Source organism: Lygodium microphyllum, chromosome 2 (genome assembly GCF_053477565.2).
Source record: "Lygodium microphyllum isolate KBCC chromosome 2, Lygodium_microphyllum_v1.1.10, whole genome shotgun sequence".
Lineage (NCBI taxonomy): Eukaryota > Viridiplantae > Streptophyta > Polypodiopsida > Schizaeales > Lygodiaceae > Lygodium > Lygodium microphyllum.
The window spans coordinates 68,880,585-68,897,234 of NC_141136.1; the positions used below are offsets into that span (position 1 = coordinate 68,880,585).

The 16,650-nt window shown below is 36.3% G+C and overlaps 1 protein-coding gene across 1 annotated transcript; it reads left to right on the forward strand.

The window, feature by feature from the left end:
- The first annotated feature begins 8,741 nt into the window (after positions 1 to 8,741).
- LOC148039857 (GDSL esterase/lipase At5g45910-like) lies at positions 8,742 to 16,448 on the forward strand. The gene is made up of 5 exons (XM_087694712.1): positions 8,742 to 9,140; positions 10,597 to 10,800; positions 11,809 to 11,978; positions 14,780 to 15,047; positions 16,020 to 16,448. The coding sequence occupies exons 1-5, from the start codon at positions 8,846 to 8,848 to the stop codon at positions 16,274 to 16,276; spliced, it is 1,194 nt and encodes a 397-aa protein (XP_087550838.1). The 5' UTR covers positions 8,742 to 8,845; the 3' UTR covers positions 16,277 to 16,448.
- The last annotated feature ends 202 nt before the right edge of the window (positions 16,449 to 16,650 follow it).

The following is a 16,650-nucleotide window of genomic DNA, read 5'->3' on the forward strand; positions in this document are numbered from 1 at the left end:
CTGTACAAACTTTCCTTACCTATTTCTAATACATTTCATGTCTTTAACAAGAAAAAATAATAATCAAGTGCCAGTGATATGCATCGAAGTCAACACCATAGGATTTAGATAGGTGATGTCTTTTACGTTGCACCTGTTCATTATACTTGAAGCATGTGACTTGCATGTACTCTCACGAGTTGTCAAGTGGATACAGGATGACACAGGTCTCAGTACAAAAGCATTTAAATGTTCAAGTTACCAAAGACCACCAACCCCACAAAGAGCCATGACAGAAGCCTCAATACTAGAAGAGAAAATCACCTTTGCAGAACACCCACATTTCATTTGAGCATGGCCCAAAGCATAGTCATTGGCTACTCTCTCTTTCTTGGCCAAACTCTACATTTGGCTCACTGCAATTGCTACCTCAATAGTATCGATATCTCACATGTTACAAAGAGGTTTGCAAAATCTCAAGTGTATCTCTCCATCTAAACAACTGTTCCTTTAGCATGGAGGCTAGTAACACAATCATTGTTGTAAAATCCATTTTCATAGCCTTTGGATCTTGACGTTTTTCAACCCAAATGAAAGGCTAGTAGCCTCAATGTATTGCAATGATGTATTCATGTTATTTTTTAAAAAAAATGAGAAGAAAAGAAAAGAAAAAGCACTCGCAATCACATCATCGCACCTAGGGGTCCTCAAATTAGGTACATCCAGTGACCTTGGTGCTGGCTCCGTTCCTAGCCCCCTAGCCCCTTACACATCCCCCATAATTGTTCAGGGCACATCAAGGGTAGGCCATACCTAGGGAGCTTGTCTTGAGACCTGTCACCCTTACCCATTTGCACGATTCTTTTTTCGCACTCCATCTCACTACCATTGCAATCAGTAGTGGTAAGTAAGGCACGAGAGACCATGGAAAGTACACCGTACTCTTCGAACAACACAACTAGCCACTAGCTACCAAAAGTTAAAGTGTCAATGAGCTCAATTATGCTAATCCTGTTGTCAAAATCACAAATGATGTCTCAGCAAAACTTCTATGTACTCCTCAACATTGACATCTTTTTCCACCATATTGAACCCTTGCTTCATCCACACATTGCTACGAGGAACCAGACCAGTAATCTTCTAACTACGTAATATCTAAGTATTCACGGGCACTCACATACTATTTGAACCACAATCTATACACAGTTTGGATCCTCAAGTGCAAGATATTACTCTCAGCTTGCTTAGAGTTCGACCTGTCTCCCAAACTAATCAAAATACATCTTTTGTACATAATAAGAAGACTAGCACCAACCCCTAGGGAGAGACCATATGAGAGGTTTTCAATGGCAGGAATTGACGACTCCAATGAAAGTGCTGAGACAGCTCTTCATCGCCACTCAACTGTGAACTCTTGTCCTTTCTCATCATGCAAGCCCACCAAAGAATCGTCATGTGTAGAATCCCCACAAACCAACACCTGTGCCAACCCTCAGTGCAATGCCCAACAATGAATGGCCCTATCCCCAACTCCAACAACCTGACCACCAACTACCCATGCCAACAACATGCCCCCAACGACCTTCACGCACCACCACCAAAACTCCTCCAAGGCAAACCACAGATGTCCCTTCCACCCACATCTTTCGTGCATGCCAAAGCCTACTACCTACGACGGTGAGTGCCATGGGACTGGCACTCGTCTAAGAGGGGGGTAATGTTAACCCTCAAATGAACAAGGTGGAAATTTTAAAAAATCTAAAGCAAAAGACAAGGCTAAGGCAAAAGTGAAATGGAAGATGAAGGCATGCCAAAGAAGAATCTGGAAACATAAGAAGTGCAAAATAGTCCCAAATCAAGGAGAAAGACACACAAGAAAAAGCACAAGTCAATACTTTTGTAAAAGAGTGCAATGCGCACTAGGATTTATTTTAAGAGTGGTGAGCTCTCACCCGTGAAAATTATAAAGGTAGATGGGCAATGGAAAGGAAGCTAGGAAGATAGGAGGACAATGGGAAAAAGGGCCTAGGCCACGGCCGGCCATGTAAAAAAGGGGATAAGGGGATGACTACCCAAAAGGGATTTAGGGTTTTGTATATAAAGTTGAAAAGTGAATGAGAAGCTCATTCTTGTGTATGGCCAAAAGTAGCTCTCCACTTCTTCTTCTTCTTCTTACTTGCTTGAGCTTGTGCTTGAGAGAGGGAGTGTGAGAGTGTGAGGGAGTGAGTGTGTGAGGGTGAGGGACTGTGGTGGGGAAGCTCTCCATCTTCTCCTCTCTTCTTCTCTTCTCTTCTCTTCTCTTCTCTTCTCTTGTATTTCTCGTGGAAATGGAGCTTGAGGATGGAGCTCGCTTGAAGCTTGCACTTGGATCGTGGAGCTACTAGAGTGCTCAAGAGAGGAGGCAACTCGATCAAGCATGGAGATAAGCTCACTCATTTGTAGTGATGGGTAGTCCGTCAGCTATGTGAGAGGTAGCCATTAGTCTCGGCTTGGAATGCTTGAACAATAAGCGGTCCGTGGGTCTTGGCCATTGAGCCACCCCTACAGTTATAAGATCATGTACACACTTCAATGTGATTGTTTTTATTAGATTGCCTTTCAGAAGATAATATTTTTCCCTATGAATTGGCTCTTCACTTGTAGACTCCCCATGCTTTGATATATACTCCATGATTTCACCTATAAAGGAAGCCACATAACTCAATAATGAAAAGGAGATGCGACTAGTGTAGTAATGGCCTAATTAAATAGTTATTTTGACATATGCCTAAAACTCATATCCTATAACCTAGCCACCCATGTTCTTACACTACTAACCCACTATTTGAATTGGTTGGTAGAACAATGACTTGATTACTTATCTAGTTTAAATTGGAGAGTGATTAATTGATAATGTTACTTAAGTGACTACCTAGTGAGAAGGCTACTTAACTGTCTAGGTAGTATAGCATAATTATCTAGGTACTCAAGTTCAACCAACGAGGAACAACACCATCCAAATACTCATCCTACTAGTTAATTAGCATAACTATGAAGGTAGGACTGGGAAGGACATAATGAGCTAGCTAGTCTATTGCTTCATTGACTAGTGAACTAAGAGTATACTTAGTCCTCTGTTTACCTAGCTAACTAGCTAAGCAGCTAGCCTACTAGCTAACTAGCTAATTGTCTAGTCAACTATCTAGCTAGATGTCTAATTGGTCAATTAGCTAACTATCTAACTAACTAGTCAACTAGCAAATTAGCTAGCTAACTAGTCAACCAGCTAATTAGCTAGCTAACTAGTCAACTAGCTAATTGTCTAATTAAGTTGTCAACTAGCTAAGAATCTAGTCAACTAAGTACCTAGCTATCTATTTTTTCAATTAGCTGACACGATAACTAACTATTCAACTAACTAACTAGCTATCTAATTGGTCAACTAGCTAACTAACTATCTAACTAACTAGTCAACTAATATAATTGCAAACCTTTTGGGTAACTTGCATGTTTATCCTAAGAAGATTCCTTTACATTCCTCAAAAAAGTCATAGCAATAGTACGGTTGTAAAAACTAGCCAAAAATCAACATTCTCATTTTCATAAATTATATCTTTTTAAAATTTACAAAATATTACTTCTAATATAACAAATGTGTTATAAAATAACTTGCCTTTCTGACATTTTTTCCTCTACACATGAATATGCCTTAATATCAAACATTTCATGTAGTCAAATATCTAGACATTTTCACATAGGAGAAAAAGAAACATCATGGATATTGTGATACTTAAAGAGCTCAAATGGTTTGATAATTATTATTTTTACTATGTTGATGAGGCAAGTAATGATACACTTGCACACTAAAATTTACCTTTTGCTTGATGATTAGACATTTCCCTAATCCTATCTTTTTTATCATTCTAGCTTTTTTCTCATTTAGGAGTCCTCTATAAACAAAATAAACTAATAGGCCAACATAAACACTCCTAGAGTGTTCATTGTAATACATCATGATGTTCAACATGATACAATCACTTCAAGACACGATGTGAAGTTTACAGCATTTCATAGATCAGTCAAATAAGATCATGCATAATTTACAAACTATTTACACTTTATTAACTCACAAAAACATTTGTGGAACACATAAACTCATATAGTATCATACATCTTTACTTTAGAAAATCCAACACTGGATGCGCATTAGTCTTGTAACAATTAACAAATGATTTAAGAGAACAGGCATCCTAATGACATAAAGTGTGATCAACTTCATAAGGAAATGCAAGTACAAATGTGCTACAATCATCAATATAAGAGTAAACCAATTTGCATAGATAATCCAAGTAAATTACAATATATACAAAGCTCACATACAAATTATTTGGTCAAGCATCTATTTTCTCTTTTATGTTTCCCCTACACTTAGTTTGCTCCAACGTCTCCACAAGTTCCCAAGTGGATACATACATCTTTGTGTGTTAGGTGGCATATATACATTGGCTCATTAAATAATGGGCATAAGCTCTTTGAATAATGTCGTAGTCTTTTCTCTTGCCTTCTGTAATCTTAGCACCAACCTCCTCTTTGTTCAATGCTTCCAAAACACCATTGAGGTGCATCTTATTGACAATAATTGGAGATTGTTTTTTTCCCCATGATTCATGGCAATTTCTTACTTATTTACAAAAGTGATTGTGTACCCCATCAAACATTATAGTATATATGAAGCATTATAGCATACAAACGAAAATATATACTACTATGCTATACAATGTGTGTGTTGCTAATATATAATTATATATGCCTAAAATAGTCTAGGCTACAATCATCTTGCCTTGAGAACAAGCCAATTTATTTATTGATCAACTAGTATCTTACTACTATATGATTTTTGCTATAGGTTCCCCCAAACCTCCAGAGGGCTTCCCGAACCTACCCCCTTTTCCAAACCTCCCTTTTTCAATCAAAACCCCCTCCCTTCCTCTCTTTCTCACGTGTAATCTCTCATTTTCTCTTCCGCCTCCCCCCTCTCTCTCTCCCCTCATGTGTAGGACCTAGGTTCCCTCTCTCTCTCTCTCTTAGATTAAACATTTTAATTTAATTTTTTAATTAAGCATTTTTAAAAGTTAAAAACACAATTTTTCACACACTTTGAGAGAGAGAGAGAGAGAGAGAGAGAGAGAAAGAAGAAGAAGAAGAAGAAGAAGAAGAAGAAGAAGGGAGGGGGGACAGAGGGGGATAGAGGAAAGAGAATAGTCTTTTTTAAATTAAACATTTCTCTTCTCCCCCTCTCCCCTCTCTCTCATGTGTAGGGCATAGGTTCTCTCTCTATCTCTCATAGTTAGATTAAAAATTTTAATTTAAACTTTCTTTATATATATATATATATATATATATATATATATATATATATATATATAAAAGAAAAGAAGAGAGAGAGAGAGAGAGAGAGAAGAATAAAAAAAAGAAACAGGAAAAGAGGAAGAGAGATGGGGGGAAAAGAGAAAATAGAAAAATATTTTTTGAGAGAGAGAGAGAGGGAGAGAAGAAAAAATGGAAAATTAGGAGAAATGGGAGAAGAAAAAGGGACGGAGAGAGAGAGAGAGAGAGAGAGAGAGGAGAAGAAGAAGAGAGAGAGAATATAAATATAAAGAGAGAATTATATATAGGGAAAATATGAAATTTATATACTTTAAGAGAGACTTTGGGAGGGGGAGAGAAAGTGAAAGAAGAAGAAGAAGAAGAAGAGAGAGAGAGAGAGAGAGAGAGAGAGAGAGAGAGAGAGAGAGAGAGAGAGAGAGAGAGAGAGAGAGAGTTATAGAGATAGGAAAGATAAAATTTAAAAAGAGAGAAAGAATGAAAAATAGAGGAGAAAGAGAGAAGGAAAAGAGAGGAGAGAGAGAGAGAAAAGAAAAAAGGTTCTTACTACTATATTATTTTCGCTATAGGTTCAGAAAGCCCTGAACCTCTAGAGGGCTTCTGGAACCTACCCCCTTTCCCAAACCTCCCTTTTTCAATCAAAACCCCCTCCCCTCCCCTCTTTTTCACATGCAGTCTCTCATTTTCTCTTACCCCTCCCTTTTTTCATTAAAGCCTCCTCCCCCCCCCCCCCCCCCCCCATTTTTTAAATTAAAACCCCCTCCCCCCTCTCTCTCTCATGTCTAGGGCCTAGGTTTTCTCTCTCTCTAAAATACTAACTGAAGATCCTCAATGATTGCATGTCCCATACATCATCTAATGTGAAAGCTTGACTTATTCCATTGTCAATTGATACACCATACCAACTTTCTTTACAAGATTCACCAACTTGTTTTGTAACTTAATGAACTACCTCCAATTAGTACTAACATGTATTGCATAAGTTACACAACTACTTGATGTCAAAAATCACATTTGTCTATAACATTGTGCCTATGCACAAATACATGGCAACTTGATGTACTACATCAAACTACTATGAAAACATATTGCTTTGCATGCAACTTAATAATATGGATCAAGTTATTGCCAAAATGTTTATCATGTACAAGGCAACTTGATGCATTACATCAAGTTAAGATGAAAAACATACAATATTTTATGTAGTTTGATGTAATGCATTGAGTTGGTGTAAAATCTGTACAGTTTAGAGAGCAACTTGATGCACTACATCAAGCTAGCACAAAGACATACAATATTCTATGTCTTTTGATTTGGCCCACCAAGTTGGTATTAAAGTCCATATTATTTACAATGAAAATTGACTCAATACGTTAAGTTATTATAAAAACATACAATATTCTATGTAGCTTGTTGCAGTGCATCAAGTTGGTTGACTATGTAATTTTGCATTAAAAACTATATTGGATGTTTCAATGTGGCCCCTTGATGACCTTGTCTTAGAGAAACAATGTAGAAGATATGTAGATGAAAAGCTAAATAATCATAGTTATTTAAAATACCGTCATTACAAACTTATGCTTACAACTCTAGTAGCTTAATTTGAAAATGATTAGATTAATGTTGAGTGCCTTAACAAATCTCCCATGTGTTACCAATTCTTATACATGGCAATTTATGAACTAGAAGGCATCCCAATGGTGAAGGTAATTGTACATTAATGAATCTCCAACGCGTCACCTAATGGAAGTTCTTATCCATGGTAATTTATGAGCTAGAAGGCATCCCCAGATGTAAAATTAAAAAATTGACTATTATAAGAAACTCTCCAATGTGTCACTTGATATAGGTCCTTGTAAATCACAATAAACTTCAAAATGCTCCATAGTAGCCATGCACTTTACCTTTGTGCATGTCAAGGAATATCATCATATACAATAATCAAGTTTTGTAAAACTCTAGGTCATGTTATTCAATCACCACTCTTACACTTCAAAGGCTCCATTTGAGACACATGGACTTTAAATTTGGCACAAGTAATATCATTGTGTATAGTAACAAAGTTGTGTTAAATTCGAGGCCTTGTTATTCAATAACATAAGCATATTGTATTTAAGGTGATAGCAGTATGCGATTTTCTTGCTTTACAATGTGAAGTTAGTGATCATTACAGAGAGTTTGCCTACAATTGTCTTATGGAAGATAATTTTTTACTGTTCTAGAGTTAAAGAGTTGAAGAAGAATACCCATACTGCTAGTCTCCAATGGAACACTAGCTTTTTCAAATGCAATTAACAAATAATTACATGGTTATTTCAACTCAAGTTAATAAACACCAAAGCAGGATGTCATGGAATGTTTTCGATATTTATGAAGGTGTTGATTGGTTGGATAAATATAGGTGGATCTCATTTCTAATGAAGGACAACAATTTGCTATGACACTCGGAGTAGCTACATTGCTTTAAAGTATTGGAAAAAATGAATGAAGTAGTGAAACTTCATGCAATGCATCAAGAGAGATGGGGAGATTCTGATATTGATGCAATGCATCAACAAGGTGAGAAAAATTAGCAATATATTTCCATCTATTATGGGAATCTTGATGCATTGCATCAAAAGCATTCAGCGGCATGCTTGCAACGAATCAATATATCGTCCATGTTGGTTGGCTATAGTTCTAAGTGTGAGCCATAAGTGTAAGGTGTCTGGACTCTGTTTTGTGTTGTTCTTTCTCCTCCATGGGAGGATGGATAAGATGGACCTCTTGAATGTGTTGTGTGGCTATCAACGTAGATGCTGGGTGAATGTGGACAACCATGGTGATGGTCTCATAAGACAGGCTGATGACATGAGAATGGTACGTTCTATTGTTATATCTTTCAAGGCGATGTTGGCATCATGTCTTTAAGAGTCGTTGTTGGTACGAGTTCTCTCTCTCTCTCTCTACATTAGATAGTGTTATAAAGCTCATCTAAATTTCAAAGTTTTCATCTAGCTAAGGATTTCTCATGCCTAAGTTTAAACTTATTATGTCTAAGACATGCAGAAATTTTGAAGTGAATGACAAGGAGATTGTGATCAAATTTTGAAGATACAAAATAATAAGGGTTCTTGTTTTGTGTTGAACTAGCTAGAACTATATTTTGAACCCGAGTTTTAAAAGATGTGAGATAACATGTGTAAAGTTCTTTCAGTGCGAAAAGGAAATACAACTAATATCAATAGCAACATTTACACCTTAACTATATTATAAGGCCGAGTGCGGCGTGAGAGGAAAGGGGGTGGGAGAGGCATTGGGCAAGGAAAGACCCTGGGGGCAATGATAGGGGAGGTTAATTAATGCTGGGGAGAGAGGGCTAAAATAGGGTGGGAGAGAGGGCGATGATAGGACTCCGGAGAGTGTGTGTGTGTGTGTGTGTGTGAGTGTGTGTCTCTTTCTCCACTTGAGAGAGAGAGAGAGAGAGAGAGAGACAGAGAGAGACAGAGAGAGAGAGAGGATAATGGCGGCTGCGGCAGCTGGGCGGGGTGGCGTGGTTGCACGGGTGTACGTGGCGCTGCTGGCGACTTGGCACGTGGCGGTGTGGGCGGGTCGAGCGGCGCCTGCAGGAGGAGGAGAGGGGGGGCATTGCCCGGGGGTGGTGTTTGTGTTCGGGGACTCGCTGAGCGACACGGGGAACCTGCAGGCCGCCCGCAACCCGGCCCTGCCCGAGCCCTCCCGCCTCCCGTACGGCTCCACCTACTTCCGCCGCGCCTCCTACCGCTTCTCGGACGGCCGCCTGATCATCGACTGCATCGGTAAGATCATAGCCTCCCCCTCTCTCTCTCTCTGTCTTTCCCCACTAGCCCAGCGCCCACCAGCCGTCAAATTATTGCGGGCCACAATATAGCCTACAGTGACGCCGCAAGCGACGAACCTTTAAACGCTTGTAAGTTGTCCCACAGACTGGGTGGGCCCCAAATGTAAAGCAATTACATTACATTACAATACATACATTAACGTCAATGATTACGTGTCGCTCCTCCTGAATCCTACAGTATCCTCTTCAATATCTTGTCCTTACATCCCTCTCCCCTTAGCCACGCCCAAGTCAATTTAACTTGCATAACTTCACATAATCATCAAGAGACAACTCTCGTGTGTGCTTGAAATCTATATATCCCCTCCTTAGAGAACATGCACATGTAGCTTTGAGATCTATAATAAGCCCTCCTTCTAAAACATGCATATGTAGTTTTCATTGCCTGTTAGCCTAATTGCCTATAAAAGGCTTTTTTTCTTGCCCCTTTCACTTTCTGAGCGAGCTAACTACAATTGTTGGGACTTGTTTACATATCAATACTACTTGTCGAGTTTTCTACCTCTAGCATCCATGAAAACTAAGACTTGGTCTGAATTTTATAATGGCCCTTTACTTTCAATCAGTAAATTTACACTACAAACTAGGATGTGTGAGCACTACTTCTTTTAGCATATTGAAAACTCCTTCAATCTAATCCCCTTTTTGACCAAATACAATTCACAATGATTGGTCAAATGATAAACATACACAACACACAACCATACATAGATATACACATATGTATGCATATCATGCATGCATACATACATATACAAGTGTGTTCACCTTTTAGAATGATTAGTTAACAAATTTGGGTGATCTTGTAATGAATAATATTGTAATAGCTTTCGGGTACTGTGGCATGGTGCAATTGCTTTATCTCACTTCTCTTGGTTTTTTGCTTAAGCACATTCCTTTTACTTGAGAAATAGCTCATCTTTTAAATTTGCCAAAAGGGTAGGTACTCATTCAACAAGTATCTTGTATTGATCTCCTTTTGTCATACCTTAGAAGTAACCTTCTTGGAATTTTAAAAATAAAAGATCTAATCTATTCACCACACTTTTGCTTAGCTATATTGCATAAACGTAATCCATTCATGTTAAATCATAAACCATTTCACAAGTTATTGAACATTTTGCTTTCTAAAATTTAGAAGTGTTGTTACTATACACCACGTATGCAATATTAAGCTACGTTTCACATGAAGAAGTAAGAAACCATGTTGTTTTCTTTGACTAGACATGTTTATTTATATGTCAATTCTACTCATATGACTTTCTTGATTGCTTTAGCTTAGCTTTATAGGGTCTTTATTCTAAAGAATTCTTCTAAACCTTTAGGTTTGATTAATCATATTTCATATATTTTCATAGGTGTGATTCTTTTTTTTTTTTGGTTTTACTTTACAGTGCAATCACTAGGCCTTCCATTTTTGAACCCCTTCTTGACCTTTGTGGGCACCAACTTCTCCTTGGGGACAAACTATGCTGTAGGGAGTTCTACAGCCTTGGATTACGACATTGATATTGCTCTTGAAGCACCCCCTTATACACGTCTTAGCTTGGATGTCCAACTCCAATGGCATAAAACCTTTCTACAATATGTTCTAGCAGGTAAAAATTTAGCCCACTTTTGTAAGATTTGAAGTTTTTTAAGACCATCTAAGAAGAAAATAATCTTTTCATAATTGAATCTTATTAAATTTGTTAGATGGGTGGGGCCATATAGTCACCCGATAAACATGGCAATCAACTCATGTGGATAAAAAACTTAGTACTTGTGTGTTTTCTAGTCTTGTCCTTATGTCATTTTAGACCCAACTTAGGTAGACTAATGGTCGTTATTATTTAGGAATTTTTTCTATAATGTGCATTCAAGTCCCTTTTAATAAATTCCTTGCATGATTATACATGAGGTATTATTAATAGTCCCTTACAAAAAAAACTCGCCTTTGTATTGGAGATCTACATAGTTGATGCATACTTTAGTGAACTTACTATTTTTTGTATACAGAAGGGGTGAGCTTTTTCACAAGCCCGATGATCTACATAGAGAGCACAATATTTCTTTGTAACCAATATCTAGCCATGGTGATTCTAAACTTAAAATTTACATTCATTCATGCTCATTGCTATTTTATTATGAAGTTGCTTTTATTCATTGGTAAGCTATTGATAGTCCTAATGACATCATTTAATCGTTTAGTTGTTGCCATGGTGATATCCAGGACATTCTAGGAGAATTCACAATGTCAACTAAAGTTTGACCTTATATTTATATGAGAAATACATGTGGTGATGTTATGTGTAGTCTAATACATTTTTCCAACTTACATAGTAAACTTTCAATCCTTCACAACATATGCATGCTAATTGCCTAACCTATATCAATTGGCATTTTGTTATATTCGTATTTTCCATGACCCTAGATGTGACTTAGATTATTCTTCTTGAATAATGGTTTTTTGATTAACCTACGAATACATTGCTCTCACTCAATTAGCTTCAGGAATAAATAATGAATTTCGTCATGTGTACAAAAAATATACATAATTTAACTAGTTTATGAACAAGATGATTTTCATGCTCCCAAGCTTTTTTTTAAACAATTGTTACTTGTAGGTGTGCAAGGTGTGACTACATTCCCCAGTGCTACTGCCATCACAGAAGCCACTTATTTCATTGAAATCGGGGGAAATGATATTGCAAACTTTTTATTAACAGGAAAAAGTCAAGAACAAGTCACAAGTTTAATACCTCTCATCCTTGACAAAGTATCTAATAGTGTTCAGGTATGTGAATTCATTTTTTTAGAGCAAGTCTATTAAAAAACAAATGCGATAATGAAAACTTGGGGATATCATAAACCTTGTAGGTTATCATAATAAATTGATCTAAATGTTGTTCTTTACATCACCATCCATTTCATTAATGTGTAATGAAATATATTGAAGGTTCCTAAACTATAATGGGTAGTGTTTGAGCACCCCAAGGTTAACTTGGAGATACATTAAGAAGTCTTCAAACTATTGAAATTCATCTTGATCAACTCCTCCATATGTTGATATAAGCTTGCTGATTTGTATAATCTAGAACATGTGTTTGACCCTTTACTCTATTGTTGCCAAGTTCTACTTGGTTTCCTTATTCCAATAGGTTAACTTCACTCAACAATGTCGATGGTTTTCTTTAAAAACATGAGCAAGAGGGAGTGAAGCAAAATCTATGGAGAATGAAAGTAATAAGGGATCATAATGATGAGGAATAGAGCTTAAAGAGGGGGGAAATTTGGAACATGACTAGAGGGTGTGTCAAAAGAAAAAAGAATTGCAAGCCACACTTCCTTTATTTGTTTTGTACCCTTTAAATATATAAATGAGTACATTAAAATTTTGTCTTGCATATGGGACACAATGCATTCTGGATCTCCTTTCATATACATCATGAAATAAGATAATCACACCAATACACTAAAATTTTGTAACAAACTCTTCCCCACTCCCCTTCCATAGCCAAATAGGTCTCATCCCAAGAGAAGATAATTGATTTAACATATGATGAAATAATAGAAACAAGGTGGCATGACAATCGAATACATCATTAATGCAAAAAGTTCATTTAAAATATCATGGCTACCTAAAGGTTGCATAACATGAGCCATGGACATATGATGTCAAGATGATTTGAAGTCATTCCCATAACAAGATGCTAAAATTTGTAGAGCTCCTAGAGGAGTACCCTATACCAATAATACTAACCTTGTTAATAGAGGAACCCTTTACAAAAGAGGAGCTCATTTGGTGCTCATTGCACCTCCAAAGCCCATAGCTACTACTCCAAGGATTGAGATAAATCCATTTGATATACCAAATACCACTAAAACTCTTTGATCCTCTACTGAGATTGTAACCCATTATGTGGAGAAACCAAGTGAGGAAGAGATTGTGGCCAACCATGTCACTTAACCTCCTAATGCCATCTTATTAAGGGATAATTAGAAATAAAGAGTAAAATAATTGTGGATTCACACATATGTACATGGATTATTTTAGGCATAAATATTCAACTAGCAAGAAAACCATATCCTTAGTATCCTTGAGTTAATTAGAGTTGATATGATCAATGATACTTTAGTCCAAACTTCTCAATGTTATTATTAGAGCCCAAATTATGAAAAGAGGTGTAATCCTCCTAGGACTCTAAATTTATGCATGGTTCAATAGGGAAAAAATATCAAAGAAAAAATCAAGAAGGAGAGTTGCCAAATGGTACTCTTAAATAGTGAGAATGACTCAATCTAGTTCCCAATGCTAGCTATGTGGGGTACATTAGTGCATGTGTAGCATCTTCCTTAATAAGGTGATGCAATCGCAAGGTTATATAATATCCTTTGTGTACAATAGTAGAGGTATGAATACTCCCCCAAGACTAGGTCCATTTGTGGGGTGGTCACTCATGAATATGTAAGTATATCACATGGATTCAAAAGAAGGGATTTTTACCCATTTTACAATGATTTTACATATAAAAGGATTCCATATAAAGGGGTCATTTATTTTGAATAGAAAAGAGACATGTTTCGTTGGAGAAATTCATAGATAGGGGTATTTTTAAATAGGCCTTGAATGCGTGTGATATAGAGGGTTTACATATAGTAAACCCCCCAAGGGTCCATCTCCTCCCAATATATCAATGTAATCCAACATCTCATTAATGTATAATTTGAAGATAGTAGGTGAGAGTTGGTAGTCCTACAACACTCCCATAGTGCCAATGATATCCTTCGAGCCCATCATGGAACCTTAACCTATCGAGTAACTCTCATACAATGCCAAAACACCCCACCACACCTCAACATGGATCTTGTATAACAACGTGTATAGTAAGCCACAAAGTAATAGCTTCTTGGAAAGTCAAACCTAGTATGGTTGAATTGTCTTATGGTGGAGAGTGGAAAAACCTCTCTGTAAATGTAATGATGAGTAGATTAAGGGACCCCAATAGCTTCTTGGAAAGTCAAACTCAGTATGGTTGAATTGTCTTGTGGTGGAGAGTGGAAAAAGCACTCCCTAAATTTACAAACCCTTACCTTAAATATGTTTTTCTCTATGCATGTGATCAAGGCATCTAGAAATAGTAACTATTTGGGGGCGTGACCCCTTTTTGAAGCAAGGAGACCTCTCCCAAGAATGGAGCCATCATCTTGACATGGTATAGATATAATTTAAGGGATTAGGATCTTGGCAAAAATGTTTTGAGATCACCCTTATGAGATACTTTTGATTAAGCAAAAGCATTCATTGTAATCTAAGTTAGAAAATGCCATACATTTGTTCTAATGACTAGTTAAATTGAAGGATCCATAATAAAACAATATTGGTGTTGCATATAAGTGTCTCAAGTCAAATATTTCTAAATCTAGCATATTTCATTTCTCTTGTTATGTGAGTCATATGCTAAATAAATGGAAGTAGCATTGTTAGTGCACATCCGTTTGTTCATAAATTGTTCTATTGCTAAATAAAAGAATGATTCTTGATAGATATTCTTGAGTTGAATATAAGTCACAACTAGTGTGTTATCTTGTTGGCAGGTTTTATATGAACTTGGGGCACGACATTTTATTATAAGTGGCATTGGTCTCTTGGGATGTAGTCCCATGGTCAAGTTCTTTACTGGTAATGGCCAGACTTTAGATGATCGAGGATGCATAAGTTGGATCAATGGTATATCACACAATTATACAAAATCATTGGGTAACCTTGCTAGCACATTGGACCAATTATTACCAGACACCACATTTGTCTTCTTGGACTTGTACTCGGCTTTTGATGAGATCATGACATTTCCAGAGAGTTATGGTAAGGTGCACTTTTACTAGCATTGTTAAATATGGAAATTCTAATTACCTCAATTGTTTTGAAACTTATATTTGAAATGTATAGCACTACATTTAGCACCATAAAAATTCCATGATAATGTTTTTTTTTCACCACTTCTTTATTCATTCAAAAGCTACTATCTTGCATTGTAGACATTGACATATTCAAAATTTTGAGATTTTGGTTATGAAAAACATGAATCATAACTTCTTCATATACACAAGGTCAATTGATTTTGAATACATGGGAATTTTGTATTGAGACTCTCCATAAAGTTATCCATTCATGGTCAATCTTATGGAGACGATACAAATATTTGCTAATTAAAGTGTGCTAAATATTGTTACATACATCATATATAAGTCTTACATTATTTAACTAGAACTCACAAGAAACACATTAGGAAACTTTATTTTATGACCTTTTTATATGCTATGGGTGGGGATTTTAGTATTTATATTAGGCATCTTTAGAGGACAACAACGTGAAGGTGTTTGTCACATTTTTAAGTATATTTTAAAGTTGGCAACTGTGTAAACATTCTAATATCAACATGCATTTTGAAATTGCTACATGATTTTAGTTTTGATTAAAACATATAGCTTATTACTAGGATTTAGTACAACTTGTAAATGTTGACATTGGAAAGATCTATAAGTATCAAGTTTTCTCTAGCAAAGAGTCATTTACATAGATCACGGATTTAGTACAACTTGTAAATGTTGACATTGGAAAGATCTATAAGTATCAAGTTTTCTCTAGCAAAGAGTCATTTACATAGATCACGGATTTGATAATGAATAAATCAAGAAGTTCAAATATTCATATAGGTACAAAAGTTATGAGATGCACTCTAGATTAGTTTGGATAGTGAGATTCATATCACATTTATTGATAAGGTTTGAAATACATTAATTGCTGATTTTTTTCACAAATTTCACATGTATGCAGGTATTACCAATATTGTCAATGTTTGTTGTGGATCACCAAATCTTGGAAGAGTGGCAATAGGTGGATACAATCCCTTGACATTGTGCAATCCAAGCTCAATATTGTGTGACGATCCAAATACCTACCTACAATGGGATGGCATCCACTTTACAGATAATACATATCGTCAAATAACCAATATGTTTATAGATGGTAGATTCATAACACCTACAAATGCATTATCACAATGTAGTGCAACACATGTACCAAGAGCCTAAGTTATCATGTTTATGATGTATGTTTTGATGTAAAAGCATGCTTATCATCAAGCAATATTGAGAGAGCTATTCTTTATAGATAGAATAGACTAAAAGTATTTATTAGCTCATAACATTTGTAATCTCATGGCATTGAAATTTAACATCTATATGCAACATTTTCTTTCATAAACTAAGTCCACTACCTTACACATGGCATATTGCATTAATGTTGTGCCATATCATCAATGGGTACCATTATTAATGTTGACTAAATAGATGAAATGCTAAATATTTATCCTTACTTTCACAAAAATAAGAAAGTGAGTAAACAAGTAATGGCATACTTCTTTATTAACTTTTTACAGTACACTAATTTTGGATGGGTAAACTCA